This window comes from Lepidochelys kempii, chromosome 1, assembly GCF_965140285.1.
Source record: "Lepidochelys kempii isolate rLepKem1 chromosome 1, rLepKem1.hap1, whole genome shotgun sequence".
Taxonomy (NCBI): domain Eukaryota; kingdom Metazoa; phylum Chordata; order Testudines; family Cheloniidae; genus Lepidochelys; species Lepidochelys kempii.
This window is the reverse complement of record NC_136380.1, coordinates 192,191,054-192,208,090: the sequence shown is the minus strand read 5'-3', so window position 1 is coordinate 192,208,090 and position 17,037 is coordinate 192,191,054. Positions and strand designations below refer to the sequence as shown.

The 17,037-nt window shown below is 43.7% G+C and overlaps 1 protein-coding gene across 9 annotated transcripts in view; it reads left to right on the top strand.

Annotated features, from left to right (window-relative positions):
* The first annotated feature begins 472 nt into the window (after nucleotides 1-472).
* Nucleotides 473-17,037, top strand: part of LOC140895616 (OX-2 membrane glycoprotein) — a 136,000-nt gene continuing 119,435 nt past the window's right edge. For 6 of the 9 annotated variants that reach the window (XR_013634463.1, XR_013634462.1, XR_012154291.1 and 3 more), the window contains exons 1-2: nucleotides 473-957; nucleotides 16,884-16,965. Coding sequence is in view for 6 of the 9 variants with exons in the window: in XM_073305836.1 (XP_073161937.1) it covers nucleotides 16,908-16,965 (58 nt within the window). In the remaining 3 variants the exon portion in view is untranslated. Of the gene's footprint in view, nucleotides 958-6,408; nucleotides 6,560-15,517; nucleotides 15,633-16,883; nucleotides 16,966-17,037 lie in introns of all 9 variants that reach the window. The other 3 variants (XM_078848074.1, XM_078848073.1, XM_078848077.1) reach the window with 3 other exon arrangements.

The window sequence follows — 17,037 nt, the reverse complement described above, 5'->3', positions numbered from 1 at the left end:
TGAATGTAAATACAATCTAGTCCTGAAGCCTTTCTCCCAGCCCCCAGCTCATCACTAGCTGTCAGGGAGAGCTCATTTAGACTTTGCTTACAATTCATAATTTGAAATTATTAGGTTAGCAAACATCTCCAAAATGACTGCACTGACATTGTCATAAAAAACAACAGCTGTATAAGGAAGCTAGTCTATGTTCGTACTTTTCAAATCTATTATACTTTTTCAGATACACCTATTTTATCATAAACTTTATATGCTTTTAAAGTGTTTATTAATGTTTCCATTTCAATTCAAATTTCCAAACAATCACTAAATTGGAAACACTGCATGTAACTAGTTCACAAAACTGGGGTGGAGGCGAGAGAATTCAGGGGGGTGTAGGGAAATCCCTGCTGCGAGGGCTGGGGGCGGGGGTTAATGGGTGCACGGGCTCTCAGCCGTCCTGCTAGTGGGGGCATTTGGGAATCTCATTAGACTCGCTCTGTGCAGGGGTGGAGGCAGACAGAGCAATGCAGACAGATCTCCCTCTCCCTGCCACAGAGCAGCAGCCCACACAGCTGGAAAAGTTTCAGAGTAGCAGCCGTGTTAGTCTGTATTCGCAAAAAGAAAAGGAGTACTTGTGGCACCTTAGAAACTAACCAATTTATTTGAGCATAAGCTTTTGTGAGCTACAGCTCACTTCATCGGATGCATTCAGTGGAAAATACAGTGGGGAGATTCATATACATACACAGCCTGGAACCCACAGAAAGAGGGCGGGGGAGAGAGCTGTTGATCCAACTCTGTGAGGACAGCCCTGTGAGACCCCGGAGCAGCAGTTCATTTGCCGGTGTGCACTCTCGGCTGGCAGAGGCTTTCGCTGTGGACTCGGTTGCACGGCGCCTGGAAGTTCTGGTTCCAAAGCCCGGCTCTTCCCAAGGAGGAGGAAAATCAAGGAGCGGTAATCTGATCTGACTGAGGGTAAGGAGGCTGAAACAACAGGCATAGATTCTCCTCAGAGAAGGGCGAATCTCCGCAGGAGCACTAATAATATTATCGTCTGTACATGTCCTTTTGCATCTGTGGCTTGGGTGGAGAGGGGAGGAGAAGCCAGTGACTGATGTGTACGAAAAACATAAGGTTAAAAAGGTGTTTGACAACTCTTAAAAACAGCCTAAAGTTGGAGGTAGTCTAAGCATCCTGGGTGAAAACCAGTCTAATTAGCAGGATGTAGATATGAAATGGAGCAACTCATATGGTTTTTAGAGGTAGACAACATAAAGTATCTGTGTAAATTTGCTTGTATCAGAGATCAAATGGAAGCATCTGATTCTTGCAGGGTAAGGTCTGGTGAGTTGTTAGCACCCTTCAAAGCATTCATTTGAGCAACCTCCCTGGCACTCTTAGAGCAGCAACCTAGATAGTCTTTTAAAACTGCTCTCTTTGCTCTTGATTTGTTGTAAATGTAACACAATGTATAAAACAATTTTGCACATACAATTATGAGAACTGCGTGGTAATACTAGTATAGATATTTTTCTTAATTAACAAAAGGCCAGCTCCTCACCTGATCTATTTTGACATTTACTCTACTGAAGTCAAGGGTGTTACACCCACATATATCAGCTGCGGGTCTGTCCCATTTTTTTTAACTCGGGGGTTGGTTAGAGGTTGTCCATTTGATTGCATCTTATTTACTTCACAAAGAGAAAATACCAGGGGTGCTTAGCCTAAGGGAGAAAGCCATAACAAGAACCAAAGGCTGGATGCTGAAGCCAGACACATTCAAATAAAGCACAGGTTTTAAACCACTGGAACACACTACCAAGGGCAGTGGTGGATTCTTTGTCTTCAAATCAAGACCGGATGCTTTACTAAAATAAGTTTTAGCCAAACACAAGTTATTGGGTTCAATACAGGAGTAACTGGAGGAAATTTAATAGCCTGTGACATACAAGCAGTCAGACTAGAATGATGTAGTGTCCCTTCTGTCCTTAAACTCCTTAAATCTATACTTGATTATTCAAAACAAAACAAAACAAAACCACCCAACCCACAAATAACACAACTGGCTGTGGGTTTTTTAATAGTGATCTTTCAAAGAACAATAGATTTTATTTTAATTTCAGTTAATGACACACCAGTTTGCATGCTTCTGAAAATCTGTGGGGTTGAAATCCTTTACAATTGTAATTTGTACATGTTGTGATAATTCCTTCTGTCCGTCAGAATTTGTAAATAGAAGAGGTAGGGGGCATGGGGAGAAGCTGTTGTAAGCCAATATATGTATCCACATCTAGCAAGTATATATTTGTATAATGATCTTTTATTTAATGGTGACCTGAAAGGGAAAGGGAAAAGCATTTGCTTCTTTTTGATGTAAAGAAGACATGGGGGGAGAGAGAGAGAGAGAGAGAGAGAGAGTGGATGCGGGGTAGGGGATGCTGAGCTGCTGTTTGCTTTATTTTTTAACGTTGGAACTATCAGGAATATAAAGCCTGGTCTGCTGCAAGACTTGTCAGAGGTCTCCGAATCATTTCAGTGGGAAGTGATCAGTCTAGAACAAAAGTCTTTTCAGAGAAGTGTTTCTCAGTTCTTCAGGTTAAATGGATGTTTTCAAGAAAAAAACAACAAACAAGAATTTTAAACCTACTGAATGATTTAATGGAAATGTTTATGATCAGATTTCTCCCTCTCTGTATTTATGCCAATTCCTCAGTTGCCATAGTGTATTCTAGGACACAAGGCCTGACGTTTCTAATATAGAAAGCCATACAACCAGGAAAAAGCCACCCAAACTTGTTTTTGAGAAGAATAGGAAACCACCAAGGTCAATTTTATATTTCAAACAAGGTTAAATCAATTTTTTACACTTTTCAAGTCCTCTATTAAACAAGGACCCAAACTAGGTAGAACAGTGGTTTGCAATCTTTTTTCATTTGCAGATCCCTAAAAAATTTTGGATAGAGGTGCAGACTCCTTGGGAATTCTTAGACATAGTCTGCGGACCTCCACGGACCTCTAGGTTGAAAACCACTGTTCTACAGTAAGGACAACCTTTCACGGACCCAATAGACATAGTCTGTGGACCTCACAGGGTCCCTGGCCCACAGGTTGAAAACCACTGAAGTAGAGAGATCATAAACTACTAGCAGGAGTCCCAGGGTGGGCAAAAGACAGGACCTACCAGGCACTGGGACACAGCAGGGAGTAGCAGTAAGATTTAGAGATTGGAGTACTAGGACCACAGCACCATCCCCCAGCTGCCTGGAGCAAGAGCTCTAGGGATGACTTCCTTGCAGGGTGGCCTCTAAAAGCACCCCACTTCCAATCTGTTGGGAGGAACAGGGATTTTGCTTCACTCATCTCATCTGCCTGCTGACATCAGCAGAACCTTTTGTTCCCGAGTGAACCGTAGTAACCATCACTAACGCTGTGAATTTCCTCTCTGTAGCAAATGGCACAGTGTGACTAGTTCCTGTGCAAATACATAATCAGGAGACAGCACTAGAAATTTCTTCACCCCTCACTTCCCCCATTCCTCTTGCCAAGGAGCAAAGGCCAGTCACAAATGTAACCCCTGCGATCCCCATGATTAACACCATTAGTAACATTACCAGCCACAGAAAAGACAGGGCATGACATTAAAACACAATCACTAGTATTTTATTCTGTCCAAAACTTTATTGGCATGCTTACATGGCTATGTGACATCATATATCTAAGGCACTTATCTCTGTGGTCGAGAAATACTCACACAATGTGCAATTCTTCCTTTAGCCATTACCCTCAATATGGTTGGATGTGTGCGCTTTCAAATATCCATCGGTTGATTATGGCTGAATTATGGTTGGATTATGATCCACCAGCTGAATGTGGCTGGTATTTGCTGTTTGGCAAATTCCTTATTTAGTTGTGTCATTGCTGGTAGATTCTAGTTTTACCGTTTTATTCCATGTGATGGAAAACCTTGGTCTAAGTTCAACCCTGGTATAACTGTTCTTCTCCATAGAGTTACATCAGGGATGAATTTAGCCCATTTGAAGCATAAAGACAGATTGTTCAAATCTGTATCCATCTGACTGAGCTGTGTTTATTTTAAAACTTGCATTTATTTTGTATTGTGAGCTATGACCTATGGCTAAAAGGCTATATTAATAAACCAGGTTTCAGAGTAGAAGCTGTGTTAGTCTGTTATTGATAGATTGTTCATTACTGTGTGTGACTGTATGCTACCATTTCCTCTAATTTGTTTGGGAAATTGAAAGAAGTTCTGTTTTTAAATTGCAGCCTCCCTCCCTAAGAACAGAAGTGATAACAGGACACAGGAAATAACTTGCAATTAACTCTGTGTTCCAGTGCTTTCCTTGAATCTTGCTGAAAAAAGCTAATAATCTCTGAGTGTTTTTCTTTCTTCACAGAAATTGTTCTTCACAGAAAAAGTCAGTCAGTTTGGCTGATGTTGGTAATCCTTGTTGCACATTAGGAATCTTGAAAAAGCAGTTTGGTTACTCTTGATTTCAGTTTAAATAACTAAAAGACACCTAAACCAGGGCTCGAGGCACCATAACATACCATTGCATACAATTAAATCTCAGCAGCACTAAAATAATTAGCTGTACAGGAATCCAGGCAGTCAACTAGCCACACACAAAAAAACCTCTTTTCTGCCCCTTCATCATTCTAGGAAGTTTACCTTCAGCCCTCTTCAAGTCTGGTGAAACAAATATCTTTTATAGCGTGCTTGGAAGGTTACCAAATTTCAATCTATTTTGGACGGAGGGATGAAGCAAGTTCCAGAGTCCTAGCACCCTCACGGAGAACGTCCTTCTATCTGGCCCCTCCATTTTTTAGTGAAGGGAATTCAGTTTGAGTGCCCCTGCAACACAGAAGCTGACTTTTTTATTTTTCCCCGGGGGTGCTCCACTGCCCCGAGGCTCCGCCCCCTCCCTGGAAACCTCACCCTCACTACGCCTTTTCCCGCTTCCCTGCTGCCCCCCACTTGCTGCTCTCTGCGCTCCCCCAAGGCCCTCCCCCAAGCACCAAACAGCTGATCTGTGGTGCTGGTGCAGTGCCGCCGAACATCTGTGGCTGGTGGGTGCTGAGCACCCACTATTTTTTCCCCATGGGTGCTTCAGCCCCAGACCACTCATGGTGTCAGCACCTATGCCCTGTGAGACAACGGATATGGCAGTATGATTCCTGGCGCAAGAGGTGATCCTTCAGCTAGTCCAGTTCCAAGCCATTTAGGTCTTTAGAGATCATAACCAACACCTTAAACTCCACCCAGCAACCAACAGGCAGCCAGTGCAGATCCCAGAGACATGGTGACGTGTTCTCAGTGAAGTGCCTGCCTTAATAAAAAATCACTACATTCTGCACCATCTTCAGAATCTGAATGGTTTTAATGGTACCCCACAGAGTGCTTGGCACCAGTCTAATCTTGAGGTAATAAAAGCATGGGGAACAGTGGTACGGCCCACAATCATTGGGAAAAGTTGTAACTGCCTAGCCAGATGCAGATGATAACAATCTGACTGAATTATGACTGTAATATAATCATAACACAGAAGTTGGAAGGGTCTAAAATCACCCCCAAGTTGTGAATCTGACTAGCTAGGGCTGGTCAAAGATGTTCTATCAACAGTGACTTTCACTGGAAAATTGGGGTTTTGACTAAATAAAAATTGTTTCACAAAAGTGGTTGTTTTCTGTGGAAAACGTCAATATTTCATCAAAAAAACCTAACACATGAAAACAGAAACGTTCTGATTTAAAGTGGCACCGCCACGGTTTATGGGAGTGCTAATTTGGGTGCTTTATGTTTCTCTCTTTTCTATTGGCAGGGCTATCATGATGCACTTTGATCAACTATTTTGTACCCTCCCCCTTCACCAAGAGGGAGCAAGTGGTGCATCATGGAAAATGTAGTCCAATCACAGAGGCCAGCCGCCTAGAAGAGAACAGGAGCATAAGTCACCCAAACTACAATTCCTATAAGGACCTGCAATGCCATTTTTTCAATAGAAATGTTTTAGTTTCAGCTGAAATACTTAGTTTTTTAGTATTTTGCCAAAATGTTGAAATTTTTCCCAAGAGGTGTTTGTGTGTGTGTGGGGGGGGAGCTATTTTCTGACCAGCTCTTCTGGTAACTAATACAAGTTATTCCTAGCAGCTAACAGGATTACTACTCCCTCCACCATCCCCTCTGATTCCCCTAACCAGCCATCCTCACTTGTCTGGGTTGAGCTTCAGCCAGCTTACTCTCGTATATACCCCAGTCTCATTTAAACACTAGTTGAGGCACTGAGTTGCATCATCTGGGTCTGACGAGGTGGAGTCATAGAGCTGGGTGTTTTCAGCATATTGAAAACATTGCACCCCATACCTCCTTGCTGACTTCCTTAACACCCCCATATACATTTTGAATAGGGGGGATGATGGAATGGCACCATGTGACACCCCATGCTTGAGGACTCTCTGAGAAGAGGAATGGTTGCCCACAACTATCCATTGCAAACTCTGAGAGAAAATAACAAAGACACTGAAGAGCAACCCCTTCCACTGCTGTTGGGGTCCCTAGGTGAGTTGTCAACCCTTGTGATCAATCAGGCAGCTGATGCATTTAATAATATTAGTGTGGACACCTGATCTTCATCCACTGCTAGGAAGGGATCAGCTACCAGCACAGTATCTGTGCCAAAGCCAGGTCCACACCAGATTGACAAGAGTCAAAGAGATCAAGGGCATCTAGATACGGTGAGAGTTGTTTTTCCACAACCTTCTTCACAATCTACCCAAAAAGAGGTGATATGATACTCATAGATAATTGGCAAGATAGTCAACATCAAATTATGAGTTCCTGAGCAAAGGTCGCACTTATGTTTCCTTCAAAGCAATCAACACCCTGCCCCCTCTCTCTGAGAGGCATCGACAATCTCCACAAGCAACAGATCCTGTGGTTATCCACTGGTCTTCACCAGCCAGGAAGCACATGGATCTAAAACACAGGTTGTGGGCTAAAGCTCTTTCAACATTTCAGTCAGTACCTTAGTGTGACGTTCGCCTGGTGTTATCTGGACCGGTGATCTGCTAGGTCACTCCAATCCTCGACTTCTGGGAGCCAGCCTTACCCTGCTCTGCTGTGAGAACCCCCACTCCTGGGCTGTTCATGCACAGCATCTGGCACGTAAGCTGCTTGGATTGTGCAACCGAATGACACTAGCCAGTATCTCCAGTCCCAGACACAACCCTAGGAATCTCTGTCTTGCAGTGGTCAGTTATGCCCGCTGAACACTGCAAGCTTATATGAGTTCATCAATTTAACAAATAAATTGATATGTACCAGGCTTGTTATCCGAAGGGGAGTCTCTGACATGCTTCAAACCAAATGCACAAATTTATTAACTACAAAAGATAGATTTTAAGTGATTTTTAAGTCAAAGCACCAGAAGTCAGATTTGGTCAAACGAAATAAAAGCAAAATGCATTCTAAGCTGATCTTAACACTTTCAATGCCTTTACAAACTTAGATGCTTCTCACCACAGGCTGGCTGGTTGCCCTTCAGCCAGGCTCTCGCCTTTGATCAGTGCTTCAGTCACTTGGTGGTGATGTCTGTAGATCGACGTGGAAGAGAGAGGAAGAACATGGCAACATCTCTCCCTTTTATCATGTTCTTTCTTCCCTCTTGGCTTCCTCCCCCCCACTCTTTCAGGGTCAGGTGAGCATTACCTCATCGTAGTCCCAAACTGACCAAGGGAAGGGGGGTGACTCACTCAAGAGTCCAACAGATCCTTTGTTGCTGACTAGGCCAGTGTTCTTTGTTCCTGTGAGGCTGAGCTGGGTTTGTCCCATACATGCCCTGATGAGGTGTGAACTGCCCTTCTGTTCCTGGAGAGTTTTCTCTGGGCTTGTTTTAAGCCATGAGGACACATTTTCAGCCTCATAACTATATACATGAAATTTTACAACCTATAACATTACTATAACAACAGTGCTCAGTGCACCATGACAAACTCTGCATTGGATACCACACGATCCTATTATAAGGATGAAGATGGGGGTGCAGGGTGTTCCCCTGAGATACAGAGTGTCACACTCAGTGAGCATTACCAGCTGAAGATCTAGCAAACAAGACTAGGACTTTACCTTGTTCCCTCAAGACCTGGCTTGGTCACCATGGAAACAGACAGCCTGTCTCTAAGTTGATCAATCTTGTCCATACAATAACAAATAGTTTTCTCACAGTGAGAGGAACCCAGCTAACTACTAAGCCGAGACCGTTAGGATTTATCAGATACTTTGTCATCCAAAACAAATGTGCTGTCTGAGATTTTGAAGATGCTCTGGTGGAGGAAAATACAAAGGATTTTCTTTTCTCTCTCTTCTGAATGTGGCAGATCATCTGTCAATCAAAGGTGATCTGTGAGAAACAAGACAGCGAAGAGTGTACCTAGGGATGGAGGATAAAAAGTGTTATAGGGTATGTTAATACTCTAATAAGGGGTCCCAGAACCCGAGCTCCAGCCCAAGGCCAGACCTCTACACTGCAATTCGATAGCCTCCCAACCATAGCTCTGTGAGTCTGAGTCAGCTGACATAGGCCAGCCAGGGGTATTTTATTGAAGTGTAGACATACCCTTTATGTTCCACTAAACCCATCCAAGCAGTGGTCTGTCTGTCGAATGAAATTCTCTCTCAGAGTGTTCTGGAATCTTTCTGGCTCCATTAATTTCTGGGGGCAGACCATCAAAACAGGTCCTTTGCCTCAAAAGGAAAGATGAGCCCCAACCTCAAAGTGCAGGGGTAATGGTTGATCTGTGACATGGTTTAAGTGAAGTTACTTAGCCTCCAATCCCAATCCAAAAACCAGGTCCAAAGTGTGATCAGCTGTCTCAGTTGAACCAATAAATACCTGATATAGGCCCATGGTCCTCTTGGCACCCAGGAAATCCTAAACTGCCTTAGAAGATTTAAAATCTACATGCAGATTGAAGTCACTGAGAACAACTGGATCAAATGCCACCATAGTGAAGAATTTTATTACTAAGTGACTTGGCAGAGCAGCAAGGCAAGCTGAATTTAACCAGGAACTAGATGTTTTACATCATCTCCTTACAAATTCATTATTGACTATATGCATTAAATGATTTACTAAATAGAATACATGTGTTTGGAGAGTAACCTGATGGGCAGGTGGTGGTATTATTATTATTAACAATAATAATAAATAGTGGCTTATGGGTTTTTTTTTCTGTTAAGCCTTAAGGGCTGATTGCGTGGCTGCAGGACTCTGGGCTCAAGGAGAGATTTTTTTTCAGTGGTCAGGTGTCCTGGGAAACAGCTGCTTTCTCAGGTACCTTTCCCCTCATTGTCTATCGGTCTTTATCTTTTTCCTACTGTTTCGCTGGAGGGCACTTCTTATTTTTACTATGTCTCTTGTGTTTCCATTGACAATGCAAGAATTTTGTTTTTCTTCTGAGTAATGCTGCACTCCTTATTGTTCTTGTCACATCTGTTTCCTTCTCTGCTCCTGAAACGCAGATCCTTGCCTTGGGAGGTCACTCTTGAGATAAGTGTATTTCTTTATTGTCATCAAGTGTTCCCCACCCTACATTAATGTAATGGCCCTTTGTGAGCCAAGGAGGCGGAGAGAGGGTAGCTGTCACAGTGACAGTAAATTAATTAGAAGCTGTGTGCACAAGATGAAAGGGCCAGGACACAGCAGTATTTTGTTAGTATTCAGAGATGGAATGTTACCAGTGAGGATGTCACCAGTACAATGTCTCTTGTTTATGTTGAATGCCTTTTCTTGGGAGCTTGATGGTGGCATAGCCGGTCCCCATATCAAGAAGAAGGTGAAAAACTTTCACAGTGCATATGCTGTCTGGATAAGCTACTACATAAGGTACTGGTAAAGAAGAGAACACTTGCTACCCACTTGGATCAGGTGAGGATGGAGGAAGTACTGAAGGATGCTTTTCCTGGCATTCTAACAACCCTGAAACTGCAGCTTTCTGATTCACTTTGGAATCCCCCCTCCTTCTCCAGACTGGTATGGGATATTAAGGAAGAGGAGGATTGGCTGGCAGCGGCTCCTCATGATGGAATAGCTGACCTAAAGAAGGGCCTGCTGTGTCTAACTGAGCAAATTAATCAGCTACTCCAGCTGCATACTCTAGTGGAAACACCTGACAGATATCCTAAGTTACAAAGGAGGGATGCCTTTGTGAGAACCAATGATGCAGGTGCTGATATTACCAACTGTCGTTCAAGAGGCTCTGTGGAAACTACTTGTAGAAGTGACGACATCTGCTACAAATGTGGGGAGAATGGTCACACAAAACAAGACTGTGAAGCAAAAGAGGATTAACGGATAGTCACCTGCAAGCTTATCCAAGCCAGAAAGAATTCTGGAAATTTCAGAGAAGCCCAGTGAAGGAGCGAACTGGTGTTTCAAGGAAGGTATGCTCCACTTAGTGCTACCAACAGGTTGCTTGTACCTGGAGGGATTTTTCCCAAGGACTGGTCAGTCCAGCTCCCATTGTCCCTATTCAAGTAGAAGGCATTTATGCTCAAGACTTTCTGGACACTGGTTCGCAGGTCACCATTCTATATAAGACATTTTACAACACCCACCTTCATCACTTGCCCATCCAACCCTTAGATAATTTGCAAATCTGGGGGTTGAGTAATCAAAAATACCCATATGAGGGGTACTTTTCCATTCATATTGAGTTCCCATAGTCCATTATGGGAGCTCCTGAGAAGCTGGACACTTTAGTCCTACTGTGCCCAGACTCCTGTGTCAAGAGTAATGTTGCAATCTTGGTTGAAACCAACACCAGTCTGGTCTGGCGATTTTTCAAAGTATGCAAAAAACAATGCATCAATACCTTGCCTATTCACCCTAACATCCGTGTAGCCTATAAATTCTTCCAAGGAGAATCTCTCTGTTTCTGATGAGGATGCTAACAGATACAGCAATGTGTGGTATTCACAGAAAAAAAATGTCTGCATACCACCCGGCAGCACCCATCAAGTGACCTAAGTTTCTTATTCAGTCGACTGATCAGTTGTTGTTCTTGGAAACAACAGAGGAAATCTCTCTCTCTGGAGGATTTGTGGTCAGGCCTGAGGTGCAAGCGACTACGGCAGGGTCTGCTAGAAGGATCACAGTTACTGTTAGAAATGTATCTGCTCACGAAGTGATCATTCGGCGTGGGACAGTGATTGCCCAGTTGATGTAGTACCTCAGATGCATGCTGCAGCGGACAAGAACAACACTATTGACTTGACACCCGATTCTTTTGATTATGGAGATTCCCCTATCTCTGAGGAATGGAAACAGTGCCTCTGTAGGAAAATGTTAGAACATGCTGATGTCTTCTCCCGATATGAGTGGGATGTGGGCTGTGCAAAAAGTACTCAGCATGAGATCTGTCTAACTGACTCTGAACCTTTTCGAGAACGATCCTGTCGCCTGGCCCCAGCTGATGTGGAAGATGTTCAGAGACATTTACATGGCTTGATGGCTGCTGGAATAATTTCTGAGTCACAAAACCCGTATCCCTCCCAATTGTTGTGGTGAGGAAGAATTAAGAAAATTTCAGAAAATTAAGGAAAGCCTCGTCAAAGCTCCCGTCTTGGCATTTGCTGATCCTCAAAAGCCTTATGTTTTGCATGTGGATACCAGCATGGATGGATTAGGAGGTGTATTATATCAAGAACACCCTGAGGGGTTGAGGCCGGTTGCCTTCATCAGCCAAAGCTTGTCGTCCACTGAAAAAAACTACCCTGTGCACAAACTTGAATTTCTGGCTTTAAAATGGGCTATAGTAGACAAGCTGCATGATTATCTGTATGGGACAAGGTTTGAGGTTCACATGGATAATAATCCTTTGACTTCTATTTTAACATCAGCCAAACTGGATGCCACTGGTCACCAGTGGTTAGCGGCATTGTCCAGCTACAACATCAGCCTAAAGTACCGCCCAGGTAGCAAGAACTTGGATGCTGATGCATTGTCTAGATGACGGCACCTGAGGATGAGTGGGAAGAGATATCTGCCCCTGGGGTTTGAGCTTTGTGTCAAGTTTCTACTGTTAGTGGGAAACTGACTAAAATGTTACCTGCCTGCCTTATTGATGCTATTCCCCAAGCTTACTGCAAGCTTGCTTCTTTAGACACCTCCCACCTTCCCCATTTGAATCGTTCTGAGCTTCAAACCACACAACAGAATGATGCCTGTGCTGGAAAGGTTTGACTGGCAGTTGATCAAGGGAATCCTGATGCTGTGGATAAGCGCAGGCACACTGATATTCCTCTCCTAATGAAAGAATGGAATCGATTTTCCCTGTAGAATGGACTTTTGTATAGAATCACTAACCATCCCAGGCAACACCCAAAAAAACAACTGATTTTACCTCAACAGTTTCACAAAGCTGTACTACAATCTTTACATGATGACTGTGGGCATCTTGGGTTTGATAAGACCTACTGGCTTGCACGAGACCGATTCTACTGGCCACGGATGAAGACTGATGTTGAGGAATATTGTAAGACATGTGGCCGGTGTATACACAAGTGAGCTGCTCGACTGTTTCGTCTTCACAGTGAAGGCCCTATGGATTTGGTCTATATGGATTTTCGCACAATTGAACCCGATAGCAGAAATACTTGTAATGTGCTAGTCCTAACTGATCATTTTACAAGGTATGCACAGGCCTTTCCCACTAAAGATCAAAAAGATTCTACTGTTTCTAAAACTCTTTCGGAAAAGTACTTTGTGCAATATGGGCTGCCCAAGCGGATGCACTCTGATCAAGGATGCGACTTTGAAAATCGATTAATTCAAGAACTTCTGACTATGCTAGGTATAAAAAAAATCCAGAACAACACCTTATTATCCACAGGGAGACCCACAGCCTGAACGATTCAATTGGATCCTGCTAAATATGTTGGGAACCTTGAATACCAAACTGAAATCTAGATGGAGCCAGCATGTTAGCCAGCTTGTGCATGCTTACAACTGTACCCAAAATGAGGCCACTGGGTATTCTCCGTATTTCCAAATGTTTGGGCATGAAGCACAATTACCAGTAGACCTCTGTTTTGTGGTCTCAGTGGATAGATCTTCCCGCCAGTCTTACCTCCAGTATGTGGCTAATTTAAAAAAAGACCTGTGTGCTACTCATCAACTTGCTCAGGTGGCATCTGATAAGATGAACTGGGGCAATAAAGAACGTTATGACCAGAAGATGCGATACTGTGATCTGCAACCCGGTGATCGTGTTCTTATCAAAAAAATCTTGGTCTCCCTGGAAAACATAAACTTGCAAACTGCTGGAATTCGCAGACCTACATTGTGGAGAATCAAATGCCTGGGCTACCTGTCTTTAACTAAAGCCTGAAAAGAATGGTGGCCCATTAAAGACTTTACATCAAAACCACTTACTTCCTCTGGGGCAACACGTCAGAATGGATGCTCCATCAGATATCGAGCCTATCTCTCTACCCAGATCATCTAACCAGAGAAGAGCTCTGACGTCCAAGAGTTCCTCCCACAACTCCATAAGTGGTCTAATCCTGTGCCAGTCCCTGCTACCATGATGGACATCAGAGACTGATTCTGAGGAGCTTTGCCCTGACTATATAACTATGTATCAAGAACCCTCAGATATATCTACTGGGTCTGTTGTACTGCCACTTGAGCCAGATCAACCTGAAAGCGTAATTAGCACACCTCCTTTAAACTCTGAAGCTCTTCCATTCTTTCCGGTGGGAGAAGTCCTCAGGGAGGGCGTAGATGTATGCAACAATCCTCCTGGGTCTTTAGTTGTAGGGAACAAGGTTGCTACAGATGTTGCTCCTTCTACAATGGCTAATTCTGATGGAGCTTTATTAACACCTCCTGTAGAAGATGAAGAAGGGATGGTACAGCACTTAAGGAGGTTCCAGCAAGAATTCAGGCCCCCACAGCGATTAACATATGATGTGGTTGGAGTCAGCAGTGAGGTGTCCATCCCCATAGTACATTGTGGGGTGGTTGTGCTGAAAGATTTTAAAACACCTGTGGATTCCAAACTAGAATATGTGATAAGCTCAAGCGTTTTTTATGGTGGTGCTTACCTCAGGCTAGATCCTTAAATTATTCCAATTCTAGTGGGCCTACACTTTATCTTCCATTGACTGTTATCCCAGCTAGCAGTAGGAATTAAGAATGTATGTATTATATTGTAAATTAAACTGTTTTTCTTCTTTGTTCTGGTTCCTTAATGGGGACATTAAGGATTTTTCTGGTGGGGGGAGAATGTAGGCACCCCTTATTAGAGGGGCCTCTGAACTTTTGGGGGGGAGTGTTCCAAGGGAAAAGCCTGTGTGCTGCAATCTAGCTTTAGAGACTACAACTCCCATGATGCCTTGGGGAAAGGGGGAGAGATCTCCTCCTGCAGGGAGAACAGGCGGTGGACTCTATTTTGGGAAAAGAAGTGAGATTGCTGCTGTGGAGCTTGGTCCATACTGGGAGCTGCTGCTAGGAAGCCAGAAGCTGCTGCTGAGAGCCTGCAGGGGCTTTGATCGAGCAGGGAGCCTCAGAGGCTGTTGATGGCTTCACTGGAGTCAAGAGCAGAGACTATTGCTGTGCATAGAGCTGCCTGAGGTGGGCTGCAGTGAAGGAACTATGAGTAGCCCACACTCCTGTTTGGGAAAGTACTTGCAAGGGAAGGGGCACCGCAGAGAGACTGAGTCTGAGGAGAGGCATAGTGATCTTCCCATCGAACTAGGACCCAGAGCTGCTGACATTTGGTGGGGCCAGCTCCAGTTTTGGAGGGGTTCTGAAGCTTTTTGACTTGGCTGGACTGATACACGGAACCAAGAGAGTGCTGTCTCCAGCTGCAGATCTTCAAGCGCGCCCACGCAAGCAAGTGTTTAGGACTCTGAGATCCAGAGTGTGCACTGTGGGGTGCAGTGAATGGTGGCAGTGTAAATGCCAGTTAAGTTTAATTTATTACTGTATATTATATTTGTTAAATGATTTTATTCAACTGTTTCTGTAGATTTAAATTAGTAGTGACATTTTAGTCTGTTATACCCTGTTTCTTAAATTGTTAAGTAAATGAGTGTTTGTGTAACCCACACACCTCCTGGGTGTGGTGTTCTGTCCTATCTAGGGGCACCCATATCACTTAGAGAGAGAGATAAAATGAGTCTGCTCTACAGCCTTAGCTAACAGCTAGTTGGCTTTTAGCTCATGCGGTAGAGGCTCATGCATTAAGCTTCAGAGGTCCCAGTTCAATCCCACCCACCGACGACCAGGGTCTGTCGCCGTTACATTAGCTCTAATTTAAGTATATTGGATGTATATTATTTATAATTGGTATTTGAGTTAGACCCATGCCACAGGTTGTTGTTGTTATTATTATTATTATTTATTATTATTACTATTTGAAGGCATTTATTCCTGGTGGTTCCCAAGGCACGCCATTGAGTGTGTACAGGGAACAGCCAGGTGGAGGTACCACCAATTTTAACTTCCTTTAGGAGAAAAGGGACTGCAGCAGAGAGGTGGACAGAGGATTCCCACTTATCCAACATCACCACTGGGATACTCAGGATCTCCTTTAATGTCAACAACGTCAGGTGCCCAGGGACACAAGTGAGTGTTGCCTGCTCCCGAGTAACCCAGGGAAGAAAGGCAGTTACAATACTATATATGGATGCTTTGCTATTACTGCTGTTGAAAACATGCATGTGTTTGTGTGCCTCTTACTTTCTCCCTGTCTTTGAAGGGGGAAAGCATAAGGAAGACACATCCATCATGTCTGGTATCTTGTCTCCAGTGTGGCCATTGCCAGACATAGGGTATAAACCAGAGCTGAATGAAAATTTAACAATTTTGAAAATTTTCACAAAAAAGGATGAACTTTTTTGTGAAAATTTAATGAAAATATGTGTCCTGGCTATCAACCAGCTCTAGTATAGATACCCCTGTAGCTCTTAGATGCTATAGCACTAAGGTACAAGTGCCTTAGAAATATTTGTGACAGAGACCACTCATCTAATCATGCTATACGTAGAGGAGACGTTTATTTCTGTACCCAGCATCCACAGCTAGTGGCCAGTTTAGCCTTTGAGCAGCAGAGTGACTCTCTCATGGACAATAATTGTATCCTAGTAGATAAAATTATCATAAGAAAACAACTAAACATCCAGCAAAGTCCTAAAGCTCCCAAATCCCTGTATGTCTCCATCCCTGGTACTTCTAAGCCTCCAAATGCCAACATTTCAATTATACCTCCAAAACTGGGCCCAAGAGTTTTCCATGCATATAGGTGCTGGGTGCACAAACATGATTTACATGAGCAAATGCCTATTTTGCATGTACAGTGCATGTACAAAGTTTTTTCGGGTGCAACTGTAACGCCGACAGACCCTGGTCGCTGGCGGGCAGGATTGAACCGGGGGTATCCGGAGCTTAGTGCATGAGCCTCTGCTGCATGAACTAAAAGCCAACTGCCTATTAGCTAAGGCTGTAGAGCAGACTCATTAATTGCTCTCTCTTTAAGTGATCTCAGTGCCACTAGATGGGACAGAACACCACACCCAGAAGGTGTGTGGGTTACACAACCTTAGAGGCTGTTTGAAATTCTAGCTCTAAATGTAGAACTTTGGAGGTGTGGGGGGAGGAAAGAGATTTAACTTCAGGTAACTTTCCAGCTCCTACACCTCAATCGCATTTGGTAGTGTAATGGACTTTAGAATGGACTCTCTCTGCAGTTTGCAAATGTGTTCCTGTTATACCCAAGAGCGGTCTTGTCATGGCTCCATAAATGGGAGCATTATCATTGGAAATAGATCTACTGTTAAGCCCATAACTTCATGTATCAAATCTCTCTTGTTTCTCCAGGTGAAAGAACAGATCAGTTCTCAGATGACTTGCCAAGGTCTGATTTTGACCGTGGTCTCTATCATGCTCTGCAGGGCAGAAGGTGAGGCCAGTGGTATTTCCTCTCAGATTTCTACAAGGGGTGTGGGGGCTGGTCTCTGATTCCTGAGGCTCC